Source organism: Capra hircus, chromosome 15, assembly GCF_001704415.2.
Source record: "Capra hircus breed San Clemente chromosome 15, ASM170441v1, whole genome shotgun sequence".
Lineage (NCBI taxonomy): Eukaryota > Metazoa > Chordata > Mammalia > Artiodactyla > Bovidae > Capra > Capra hircus.
In genome coordinates this window covers 65,322,029-65,334,515 of record NC_030822.1, presented here as the reverse complement: position 1 = coordinate 65,334,515, position 12,487 = coordinate 65,322,029, and the positions used below count along the sequence as shown (strand labels likewise).

General features: G+C 40.2%; 1 protein-coding gene across 2 annotated transcripts in view; it reads right to left on the bottom strand.

Annotated features, from left to right (window-relative positions):
* ALKBH8 (alkB homolog 8, tRNA methyltransferase) overlaps positions 1-9,816 on the bottom strand; it is a 126,806-nt gene extending 116,990 nt beyond the window's left edge. The window contains exons 1-2 of one of the 2 annotated variants that reach the window (XM_018059848.1): positions 9,749-9,816; positions 2,449-2,584 (exon numbers count right to left, since the gene is read on the bottom strand). In XM_018059848.1, coding sequence (XP_017915337.1) covers positions 2,449-2,577 — 129 coding nt within the window. In that variant the 5' untranslated portion in view covers positions 2,578-2,584; positions 9,749-9,816. The remainder of the gene's footprint in view (positions 1-2,448; positions 2,585-9,748) is intronic. The other variant, XM_013969562.2, reaches the window with a different exon arrangement.

Below are 12,487 nucleotides of genomic sequence, written 5' to 3'. Positions count from 1 at the left end.
CTACATTCATGCGTGCTAAGTCGCTTTAGTCGTGTCTGACTCTGTGCGACCCTAAGGACTGCAGCCTGCCAGGCTCCTCTGTCCACGGGTTCTCTAGGCAAGATCACTGGAGTGGATTGCCATACCCTTCTCTAAGCGGTCTTCCTGACCCAGGGATCAAACCTACGTCGCTTAAGACTCCTGCACCAGTAGGCGGGTTCTTTACCACTATCACCATTGGGAAGTCCACAAAGATATCTATACTTATGACATATAGTAAAAAGAGCATTTGTTCTCCCCTAGATAAATAACATATAATTGGAAGTCTTTCTACAAATGTTTTCTCTTCGTTTAAAAATACTGAGGAGGAAAAAATTATCAAGTCCAAATAAAATGACACTTTAGGAGCCATGAAGATGAGGTTAAAACTTCTAAAGATCTAAAAGAAAAGTTCATGTCAACCAGAAACAAGTTTCAGAGGCAGCAAAGAAACTCATTTCTTTTCTTACTACTTTTCTACACAACCCCTGTAAGGGGGAAAAAAGCCAGTTATGCTTGAGAATTGATGAAAATAGAGTATGTCATTAATCTTCTGAAAGCCTCACAGCCTCAGTGGCTCTTGGCACTAAGTGTGTGCATATATATTAATTCTAATCTATTATCTACTCCATCCTTTTTTGCGGGATTTGGTTTAAATTATCTGAAGTTATTCATTTGTGTGTGTATGTATATGTGCTTTTATCGAAGGTCTACTTCAGGAAAGGAAAAGTCCTCCACTAGGCTGGTTTTGAGATGATGCCTTACAACTGTTTCTTCAGTGCTTAGTGCTTGATAGGGATTTTGCATCTGCAAAGCACATTTCTAATCAGCCCTATCTGGGCCCTCCTGCTGTCCATTACAGAGCCAGGCCACAGGAATGCATCTCACACCACAAGCAGCTTGCCTAATTACATTAAACTGTATTTCATCAGTTGTGGAGCCCACGAGCCACCCAGCATCATCAGCACAGGCAGCGGGAGCAGGAGTACCTGGAGTCCCATGATCATGAGGGAACAGTACAGGAACCCGGGCGTGAGGCACACTGCATGGACACCACGGGTGGGTGAGCCTGAAGCTATTAATATGTAAGAAAATCAATGTAGGGCTAATATTAAACCTCCACTCATTCCTAAACTGTGATGCAGCACAGAAGATAGAGCAAGAGTGACAGAAGAGTACTAGTCTGAGAATCGAGAGATCTAAGTTTTGATCTCAGCTTCACCTTCTAAACTCTATGTCTTTGGCCCTCAGTAGTAAGCTTCCTTACTATTCTTATCCTATATCTTTACAATCAGAAAGAATATCATAAGAATACTTTGTACTCATATGGTATTTTAATGACTAGGAACTACTATCATATACATGTTCTCTTTAGACTCTAACAACCCAATGGAATAAAAAGGTATGTAATAGCATGTCCTTACAAATGAAGAAAGCTGAGGTCAAAGGGTATTGAAAGTGAAAGTGAAGTCGCTCAGTCGTGTCAGACTCTTTGCACCACCGTGGACTGTAGCCCACCCGGCTCCTCCTTCCATGGTATTCTCCAGGCAAGAATACTGGAGTGGGTTGCCGTTTCCTTCTCCAGGGGATCTTCCCGACCCAGGGATCGAACCCAGGTCTCCCGCATTGCAGGTAGATGCTTTAACCTCTGGGCCACCAGGGAAGCCCCCTCAAAGGGTACTGCTCATGTACAAATAAGTGGAGAAGCTAAGAGTTAAGCTAACTTCTCCTCATTCATAGCCCAGGAAGCTAAGAGTTAAGCTAACTTCTCCTCATTCATAGCCCAGGAAGGGGGTGTGTGTGTGTGTGTGTGTGTGTGTGTGTGTGTGTGTGTGTGTGCGTGTGTGTGTGTGTGTGTGTGTGTACATGCATACATACATATCATTTAATCATTGCCCATCAGATAATAAAAAAGTTTTATAAATAAAATCTCAAATAAAAACTGTTTCACAGTGTATAATCAAAATACTTTATAATAGAGATGAAGTTAGGAATAGAAGAAAGAAGATTGCATTACTGTACAAAAGATCTAGCTTTAGATTTCGATTCAGCACCTTATATCAATGGACATATCACAACCTCTCAGAACCTTAGTTTTCTCACCTATCTCATAATGACTTCTAGGAAATTAAATATAATAATGAATACAAGTATGCTTTGTAAACTGTAAACAGATGTATAGTGTTATTGTTATTAATGCAGAATTGCAGCTTCCTCTAGCTCAAACAACACAATCAATGGAAATTCAAACAATACTAGGCTATGTCCCAAAATAGAAAATTAGAAGGTCCTATCATATATATACATACATTTAACAGATTATAACACATGATGGAACTTCTTCTCTGAGCAATTATTAACAATGCTACTTGGAACACAATAACATGGCAATACATTTAAATTCAAATTATAATAATAGTTCTAGGTTACCTGAGTAGCATAAGATACTGTCTCAATGCCTTCATGTCTCAGCAAAGTATGCCTGGCTTTAATTTGTTTCCTTAAGAGTTTCTTCTCAGTTTTACTGAGTTTGTAATTACTTTGGTGGTTGCTGTTCATGACAATACTGGAGAAAAAAAAGGAAGGACAAAACGTCAAACTTAGGAGTCAGAAAGGAATAATTATAATACTGTTCATGTATTTTATACTTTATAACTGTTTCTATGTAACAATTTTTAAACGCCTACTATACTTTTCACCAACCAAGAGAAGTGAGAACAAACAGATCCATGGACAACAAAGGAATATTTAAGAAGGTAACAAAAAAGCAAGAACATCTAACAGCATCCCTGGTAGGTTCTACAAAACAAGCCAGTGCTTTAGTGCTATTAAGTGGGCTGTTTTCCCATATCCAATCTCTTTACTTATGAAGTCATAGGTAAAATATGCCAGACAAATCTCACATGTTCTTGTTATTGTTGTTTAGTCACTAAGTCATATCCTACTCTTTGCAGCTTCATGGACTGCAGCACACCAGGCTTCCCTGTCCTTCACTTTCTCCTGGAGTTTGCTCAAACTCATGTCCACTGAGCCAGTAATGCCATCCAACTGTCTCATCCTCTGCTGCCCCCTTCTCTTCCTGCCCTCAATCTTTCCCAGCATCAGGTTCTTTTCCAATGAGTCAGCTCTTTCCATCAGGTGGCCAAAGTACTGGAGCTTCAGCTTCAGCATCAGTTCTTCCAATAAACAGTCAGGGCTGATTTCCTTTAGGATCGACTGGTTTGATCTCCTTGCTGTCCAAAGGACTCTAAACAGTCTTCTACAGCATCACAACCCAAAAGCATCAATTCTTTGGCACTCAGCCTTCTTTGTGTTCCAACTCTCACATCCATACATGACTGCTGGAAAAAACCATAGCTTTGACTATATGGACTTTGTCAGCAAAGTGATGTCTCTGCTTTTCAATATGCTGTCTAGGTTGGTCAGAGCTTTCCTTCCAAGGAGCAAGTGTCTTCTAATTTCATGCCTACAGTCACCATCTGTAGTGATTTTGGAGTCCAAGAAAATAAAAGCTGTCACTGTTTCCACTTTTTTCCCATCTATTTGCCATGAAGTGAAGGGACTAGATGCCATGATCTTAGTTTTTTGAATGTTGAGTTTTAAGCCAGCTTTTTCACTCTCCTCTTTCACCCTCATCAATGTTAGGAAAGGAAAAAAAAGAAACAAAAAATTCACAGTAGAATATACAGTATGATTCCATTATATAAAGTTCAAAATTCAAAAGTAAGCCATATGTTGTTTAGAAATACACATATAGCATAAAAGTAAGGAAATAATAAATACAAAGTACATGAGAGAAGTTATTTCAGGAGAGAAGACAGAACTGCGATATGAAAGGGACACATAGAAGTATTAAAAGTATTTAAGCTAGGTAGTGGTTTAGGTGTTTATTATTTTTTTAAACTGTGTATGTTAAATATTTGGTATCCATAATTTTTAAAATAACAGGTTTAAGAACACCATAGAATTATGTTTTCATTTTTTTTAAGATATGTCAATCAGTAAGTAGTTCCTGAGTGCTTTCCCAAAAAGGTCTTCACACTGTCCAAATCAGCACCCTGCATCATGCTTTATTACAGAAGCCTATTTTATTTTGCTCATGGAATTTAACAAAATTTGTGATGATTAATTTGTTGGCTTAATTCCTCCATCAGGATGTAAACCCAAGGAGAGCAGAAATGCCAACACACAGCAGGTGCTCAACAAAAGTTTGTTGAAGGGATAATCAAACAATGAGTGAATACACACATGTCTACTTAAGGACTCAGCACTCTACAGCAAACAATACATGGTTTATGCTTTCAGTACAGGTTTATAAGTTAGTTGAGGAAAACAGACAAACATTAAACAATGAAAAAATATGACATATCTTTAGGTAATTAAGTGTTAATGTTCTTTAAGAGTGATATAAATTAGAGACAAAAAAGATAAGATTGATGTTAACTGGGAAAGTTTGGGAGAACTTCAAAACAGAAGGGGACTTGAGATGAATATCAAAGGACAAGAAGAATACACAGTCATACGGAAGGGAAGGGATCCAGCGAGGCAATAAAGAACAGAAGCTAAAAGCAGAAATGGATGTGTCTGGCAAAGACACTGAGTAGCAGACATAATTTTTTAGAAGAGAGAATGCTGGCTGACCCACCAATTCCACTCTTCACCCACTTGAGAGTCTTCAAAGTTGGCAAACAAAATAAACTTATGAACTTAAATAAAAATCATTTCAAAGCAGCTCTTAAACAGTCAAAACTCTATTAGTTTTTATATACAGAATAAAAATGTTGAAACTATTGAAAAAACAGCAGTAATCCAGCTTAAATAATACATGTAGTACATGAGACAGGAGGTAAGGCCAGTAAAATCGGCAAGCTGGACAGCACAATAGGGAAATGAGAGGCAAAAAGACTTGCAATAATCCAGTTTAACAAGTAGAAATGCTGGTCTTATCTAGGGTGAAGGCTGTAGAAAGAAGGAAAAGGGAAATAAGGAGAGAGGGCAAAAGATAAGTTCAAAACAATCAATAAGCTGTGAGGACTACTCAGATATGAGGAGAGAAGCTTTGGACTAGTGGCTCAGACAGTAAAGAATCTTCCTGCAATGCAGGAGACCTGGGTTCAATCCCTGGGTCAGGAAGGGAGTGAGAAGGGAATGTCTACCCACTTCAGTATTCTTGTCTGGAGAATTCCACAGACAGAGGAGTCTGGTGGGCTACGGTCCATGGGGTCACAAAGAGTGAGATAGGACTGAGTGACTATTACTTTCACTTTCACTTTGACTTTACTAACAGGACAGAGTGAGTGACGGAGAGGCTATAGTAATGTCATTCCAAATTCTGACTGCAAAGTCAGAAGGTGGTCAGGAAGAGCAGATCAGTAAGGGGAGGTGATGAGTCAGATTTAGGATATCATATGTTTGAATTACTGGTGAGATACACAGTTTCAATGTCTGGCTGGTAGGTGAAAATATAAAGTGGAAAAAGGAGAAGAAATAAGGTTAGAAAGAAAGTTTTTGGAGTCATCATTAAATAAGAAGGAGATAGCTGAATATACATTTTTAACACTGCACTAACTATTTGTTCTGTTTGTCCCCTTCCACGGGACTATGAGCTCTTTAATGACAAAAATTAAACCATATTTTTGTTTCCCCACAGCGTCCTCAAACAATATAACACAGTGTTTAGAGGTCAAAGTTCTAGTTCAAACCTCAGCTTTACCCTTTATTAGTTATAATGAACCTGTGTGAGTTACTAAGTTTTTTCTGTGCTTAGGTTTCTTCACCCATAAAATAGGAATAATAGTACCTATTCATGGCACATAACTCCATCCAAACCCTGCACTAAAACATGTGACCAAACTTTACCATGGTTTACAGTAGCATAAAGCCATATCTTAGGATGATCCCAGCTTCTCATTAAAATGACTGTCTGAACCTAGAGGTGTATCAACAGATGAATGGATAAAGAAGCTGCAGTACATATATACAATGGAATACTACTTAGCCATAGAAAGGAACACATTTGAGTCAGTTCTAATGAGGTGGATGAACCTAGAGCCTATTATACAAAGTAAGTCAGAAAGAAATATATATATATTTATAGTATTAACGCATATATATGGAATCTAGATGGATGGTACTAACAAACTGGTTCACAGAGCCGCAATGGAGACACAGACATAGAGAACAGATTTATGGACAAGGGTAGGGGAGAAGAGGAAGAGGGTGAGATAAATGGGAAGAGTAGCATGGATGCATCGGAGAAGGCAATGGCATCCCACTCCAGTACTCTTGCCTGGACAATCCCATGGATGGAGGAGCCTGGTAGGCTGCAGTCCATGGGATCGGGAAGAGTCGGACATGACTGAGAGACTTCACTTTCGCTTTTCACTTTCATGCATTGGAGAAGGAAATGGCAACCCACTCCAGTGCTCTTGCCTGGAGAACCCCAGGGACGGGGGAGCCTGGTGGGCTGCCGTCTATGGGGCCGCACAGAGTCGGACACGACTAAAGCGACGTAGCAGCAGCAGCAGCAGCAGCAGCAGCATGGATGCATATACACTAACATATGTAAATAGATAACCAATGAGAATTTGCTGTATGACTCAGGGAACTCAAACTGAGGCTCTGTAACAACTTAGAGGGGTGGAAATGGGTGGGAGATAGGAGGGAGATTCAAGGAAGCAACATATGTACACCTAAGGTTAATTCAAGTTGATGTATGACAGAAATCAAACCAATATTGTATGCCAATCATCAATCAATTAAAAATAAATTTTTTTTTAAATGGATGACTGATAAAACTTAAAATGCTGCCAGGAAATTTTATTATTTGTTCTAGCAACTCATAACAATAGGCCTCTGACCTCCCTTTTTTTTTTAAGGTACTTATTAAAAACAGCTTACAGTTGTGAACATGTATCAGTATCTCTTACAATTCAGAAGTTTTTCTCTCAAGGACCTGAGTGTTATTCTTTTGAAATGTTTTTTGGGTTTGTTATGTTTTTTGTGTTTTGTGTGTTTTTTTGGCTGCACCATTTGGCTTGTGAGATCTTATTTCCCTGACCAGGGATTAAACCTATACCCTTAGCAGTAAAAGCATGGAGTCCTAACCACTGAACTGGCAGGGAATTTCCCCTTTGAAATGTAATCATCAGGAAGCACAGGGCCTCTATGACCATCTTTGTGACAGGATGGAATCCTAACTTTGGTAACTGCCAGCTAACAAACAGGTGGCCTAAGTGCATTTACACTGACCAACTACACTGAGCCGGTGCATCAGGAAGATCCCTTGCAGAAGGAAATGGCAACCCATTCCAGTATTCCTGCCTAAAGAATCCCTGGACAGAGAAGCCTGGAGGGCCACCGCCCATGGGGTCACAAAGAATCACACAGGACTGAGAGACTAACACTTTCACTTTCACTCTACTGAGCACCCCGCCACACACACCCTAAGCACTTACAAACAAACTGGAACAGAGCTTAGCTTTTTCCCCTACTGTCAATAATTACCTAAATAAAATCTGTTTTCAGTATTTTAACTAATGTCTGGCTATGCTACTCTCTGACACAATTTCATAACTTTCTTAAATGATTACATAAATCTATTACTAAATTACGATTAATTTCCAGAAGAGCCAGATGAGACTGGTTTAAAGACCAAGAAAAGCTGAGGAGGCCTCAAAGAATTATCTTATTGCCATTCCATTCCAAGATCATCATTTTTGCAGTCAGCAATGAAGAATGGGGATGAATCTAAGAGTTTTTTTCTAAATATGTTACACGAGCAAAGACTGCCAAGTGGAAGAAATGAGAAAGAAAAGAATCTGAATACATTGTTTTAAGTCTGACAGTAAGAGTCCGGCACCAGTAGATGGAGCCTCATAATCACATTTCTGGTATCTCCTTTCCCTTCTCCTTGCCTCAGTCAGGCAATAGTACTACATGTGAAGACAGGTCTCAGTCACCTTAACAAGGAAAAGACTGATACCAGCTGCTGAGACCTGGAGGGGCCCCTTTCGAACAAGGCCAATTCCCTGGCCAGGGAATTTCCACTACTGCACAAAGATGTGCACATGCCTTGCCATGTCATGGGATGCGACAAGAGCAAGGTCACTATTTTATTAGAATATTAGCCATGTTGTATCTGGCCTAAGCACACTCCCCACAGGATAATAAGAATTTTGAGATCGCATCTACTCTGTAAGAAAGTTTAACCCCAATACATTCTATTGGATACTGCCCTAAGTGGAAATAATAATATATGTGTTATGCTCTCCTTGAATAAGAGAGCCTATAATGAACCAAGTAGTATAAACAAATGTTCCTGTGCTTGTACATAAATTAAATTAATAGCAAAGATTGGAAACAATTTGAGGCCTGGCTATAAAGTATATGGTACAGATATATAAACTATACATACAAATTTCTGGGACATACAAGATTATCAGTAATATGGGTTGACTCAAGGAAGGGAAAATAGGAAGACTGGGTACAGGAATGAGGAGTGAAAGCTCCTCTTCTGCAACTTTTCAATTTAGTAGCTATTCAAATTGCACTATCTATTTAAGAAGGAAAAAAAAAGATTAGAAAAAACTGACCCCATCACTTGTCATATCACTTCACTTTAATTCTTTGAAGAACTACTACTCTATATTTTTTAATGCCTTCATTAATGTGTTTATTCTGTTTTCCTCCTCTAACTTACTAAAATGGAAGAAAAGCTATAACAAAGATGACTCGTTGGAAAAGACCCTGATGCTGGGAAAGACTGAGGGCAAGAGAAGCGGACAACAGAGGATGAGATGGTTGGACGGCATCATCGACTCAATGTATATGAGTTTGAGCAAACTCCCGGAGATAGTGAAGGGCATGGTAGCCAGATATGCTGCAGTCCACGGTGTGGCAAAATCAGACACCACTGAGCGACTGAACAATAAAATGATAGTAGAGATTTTTGTCTGTATTATTCACCCTGTAACACCCAGCACCTAGAGCAGGACCTAGCACATAGTAGCCAATCAATAAATCTTACTGAGTAAGCCTAAACTTACTGAATTTGCCATCTTACGTTCTAAACCTCTTCTTCAGAATTGAGTTCGGTGGCCCTCTTCAATGTTTTCATTAATACAGGATGTGCAACTACATCCCTGTATTTCCACATCATATTCTAACTACTTTGTTGTGTGCTGCGTTCACCCAGAAGGCTGTCGCCTAATTGAAGGCACGGAATTTGACTGTCTGGCATTCAGAAAGTACACAGCAAATATTTGCTAAATGAAATCAGCCAAAACTATTGGCTCACACCACGAAAAGCACAAGTCTCAGGTATTACTCAAAATAAAGGGCATAGGAAGATACAGTTTTGCAAGCTGCTAGACCACCAGCAACTCTCTCTTCACTGCACTGGCACGAATCAAAAAAACTCCTGAAGCTAACATCACAGACCAACACTCCCCAGATTATAGCCGCTTGTCTCCAACCCTCCAAACAAACAAAACAAAACAAAACAAAACAAAAAAAACAGACTGACACAGGCACCACGTGAGCACATGCACCTCAAACTCTAACAGAACCACCGAACGCACGGACACCCTACTGCCCACGAACAATCCCTCCTCTCCCTGGTGAGGTCCGAAGCTCATGGGGCAGAAAGAGGACACCGGAAGAGGCAACAAGGGAAAGCGGAGATATGCAGCCTCCGTTCCCACCAATAAGAAGGGCCACAAATCTCCACCTTGGCTCAGGTGCGGTTCTCAGAAAACGGGAGCCCTCTCCTTCGCCAGGTTCTCCCACTCTAACACAGAAAACCGCGGCGAGTACTCTCACACAACTCACCCTGGCGCCGCCATGTTGGAGAAAAACTGCACTACATTTCCCATGAGCCTGCTGGGACGATGAACGGCGCTCCCACAATCCCTTTCGCCTCCCAGAGACTAGCTGAGACTCTGTCTCTACCAAGAGTCTTTGGTTACTGAGATGCCTCCTCTCCGTTACAGTGAAAATTACTTTGTCTTTTGAGGGGGTATAGTAAGCATTGTGAGTGCAGCTTATTTGGAGTAGCTTCCCAAATGGACATGGTCAAACAGGTTTGTGTCCCTCGGGCCCTGATTAGTACCCATCTCCCCCTTGGACTGCGTGTATCTTTCTTCCTGAGTCGTCTTAGGGGTATGGGAGCGAAGTCTGGAGTCTGAAAGATGACTCGCAGGGACAAGAGAGAGGGAGGTGAATAGGTATGAAGGTGCCTCGGGAATGATGAATACCACAAAAAGATGTGTGGAAGAATGTTGAGGGAGGTAGGACAGGAAAGATGGGTTGTCCTACCTATGTAATGGAAGACTTTCCACCATTCTGTTGTGTACGCCTAAGGGGATCCCTGAAAGGGACTAATATGATCAGAGCTTCTGGTGGAAGGTAGAAAGAGAGACTAAAAGAAGACTAGGTAACAAGCTATTGCAGTGCTGAAGTAAAAAGGGAAAAGATTTGGTAGCAGATCAGAAATAAAAGACACCAGGAGATGATTATGATTAGCTATTGTTCCTGCTGTAATGTTATTTGTGTGATGTGAATGTATTATAACCACTCTGCTTGCATTGATTATAAGCTGTGTAAGTGCAGGAAAGGAAACTTGGGGGTAGGAAAGAAATTACTTCCTTATGGTGCTGCTGCTGCTGCTGCTGCTGCTGCTAAATCGCTTCAGTCGTGTCTGACTCTGTAACCCCATAGACGGCAGCCCACCCAGCTCCTCTGTCCCTGGGATTCTCCAGGCAGGAACACTGGGGTGGGTTATGGTGCTGATGTGGTGCCCCCATTTGCACCATACCACAGTGGACTATCAATAAAACTTAAGGTTGGCTGCCCAGGAAAAGTGGCATTAATAAGAGTGTTGTTGAGTGGATGAATGATTTATATGGAGAAAAAATTAAAAGGAAGAAAGAACAAGACGCAAAGGCAGATAGGCGGCCACTGCGATAGTCCAGTAAAAAAGAAGGTGAGGCTAAAACTGAATAGCAAAAAGGAAGAGGTAACATCAAGCTAACGATATCAAATCAAGTTGATATTGCACATTGCAAACTACTGTAGAGGGCATAAGAGAAAACCTGTTCAATTTTCACATTGCAATCTTTCTTCTGCTCTACTGGATGTTCAAACAGACAAACAATAACAACAGCAAAAGGCATATACCAATAGGACTTTCTGTGATGACTCAAAGGCTTCAGTTGCCTGGTATGCTAGCCACTAGTGACATCTGACTTTTGAGCATTTCAAACGTAGCTAGTACAACTAAGGAACTGAAGTTTGATTTTTTTAGCTGATTTAAATGTAAAGAACTAGCTAGTGGCTACCAAACTGAACAATACAAAATATCACATTATGTCCTGCTAACCAATTTCAGTTTATTTCATCTCTATATCCACTCTGCTTGATGGTACTGGAGCTTTTAAAACTTCTGAATTTCTTAGCCTCTGTGAAACAACTCCTAGTTTTCTTTACACTTTCTGATCACTTGTTTTCAGAGATTTTCACTAACTTCTCTCTCTTTCCATGATTAAATGCAGGCAATCCTACGTGTTTTGTGTTTGACCCTTTTATCTACAATCTCCCTGTCTGCGTCTTCAACAGATTTGTGAATCTTCTCCTAATTTTTATCTTCAATCCTTTCTTTCCTTTAGGAGGCAGTTTGATTTAGTAAAAACAATATGAAGACTGGAGCGTGTGACCTGAAGTAGAAATTGCAAAATAACATTTGCCATATCAATCAATGGGGACTGATGTAACAATTTGATTACCATATAGAAAGTAGCTATTAGTGGTTGTTCATTCCTTTTCTACCCTCCTGATCCTGAGCAGGGAGGCCTGGCGTGCTGCGATTCATGGGGTCACAAAGAGTCAGACACGACTGAGCAACTGAACTGAACTGATCCTGAGCTATAGACCCAAATTTCCAACCACTTGCTGTCCATCCATTCCTCCTTAAAAAAAAAAAAGTAGATACATATTTTTTTTTTAATTTGGCCACCCTCATGGCATGAGGGAACTTAGTTTCCCAACCAGGGATCAAACCCCAGGCCCCTGCAGTGAAAGTGCCAAGTCCTAACCACTGGACTGTCACAGAAACCCAATACAGAAAAAAATTTTCATTCAAAGACAGCCAATCCAAAAAGTGGTGCTGGGAACACTGGACAGATACATGTAAAAGAATGAAAGTAGAACACTGTCTAACACCATACACAAAAATAAATTCAAAATGGAGTCAAGATTTAAATGTAGGGCCAAAAATTATAAAACTATTAGATGAAAAGATGCTCAACTTCACTCATTATTAGAGAAATGCAAATCAAAACCACAATGAGGTAACACCTCACACAGTCAGAACGGACAGCATTAAAAAATCTAAAAACAATAAATGTTGGAGAGGGTGTGGAGAAAAGGGAACCCTCTTGCACTACTGGTGGAAATGTAACCTGATACAACC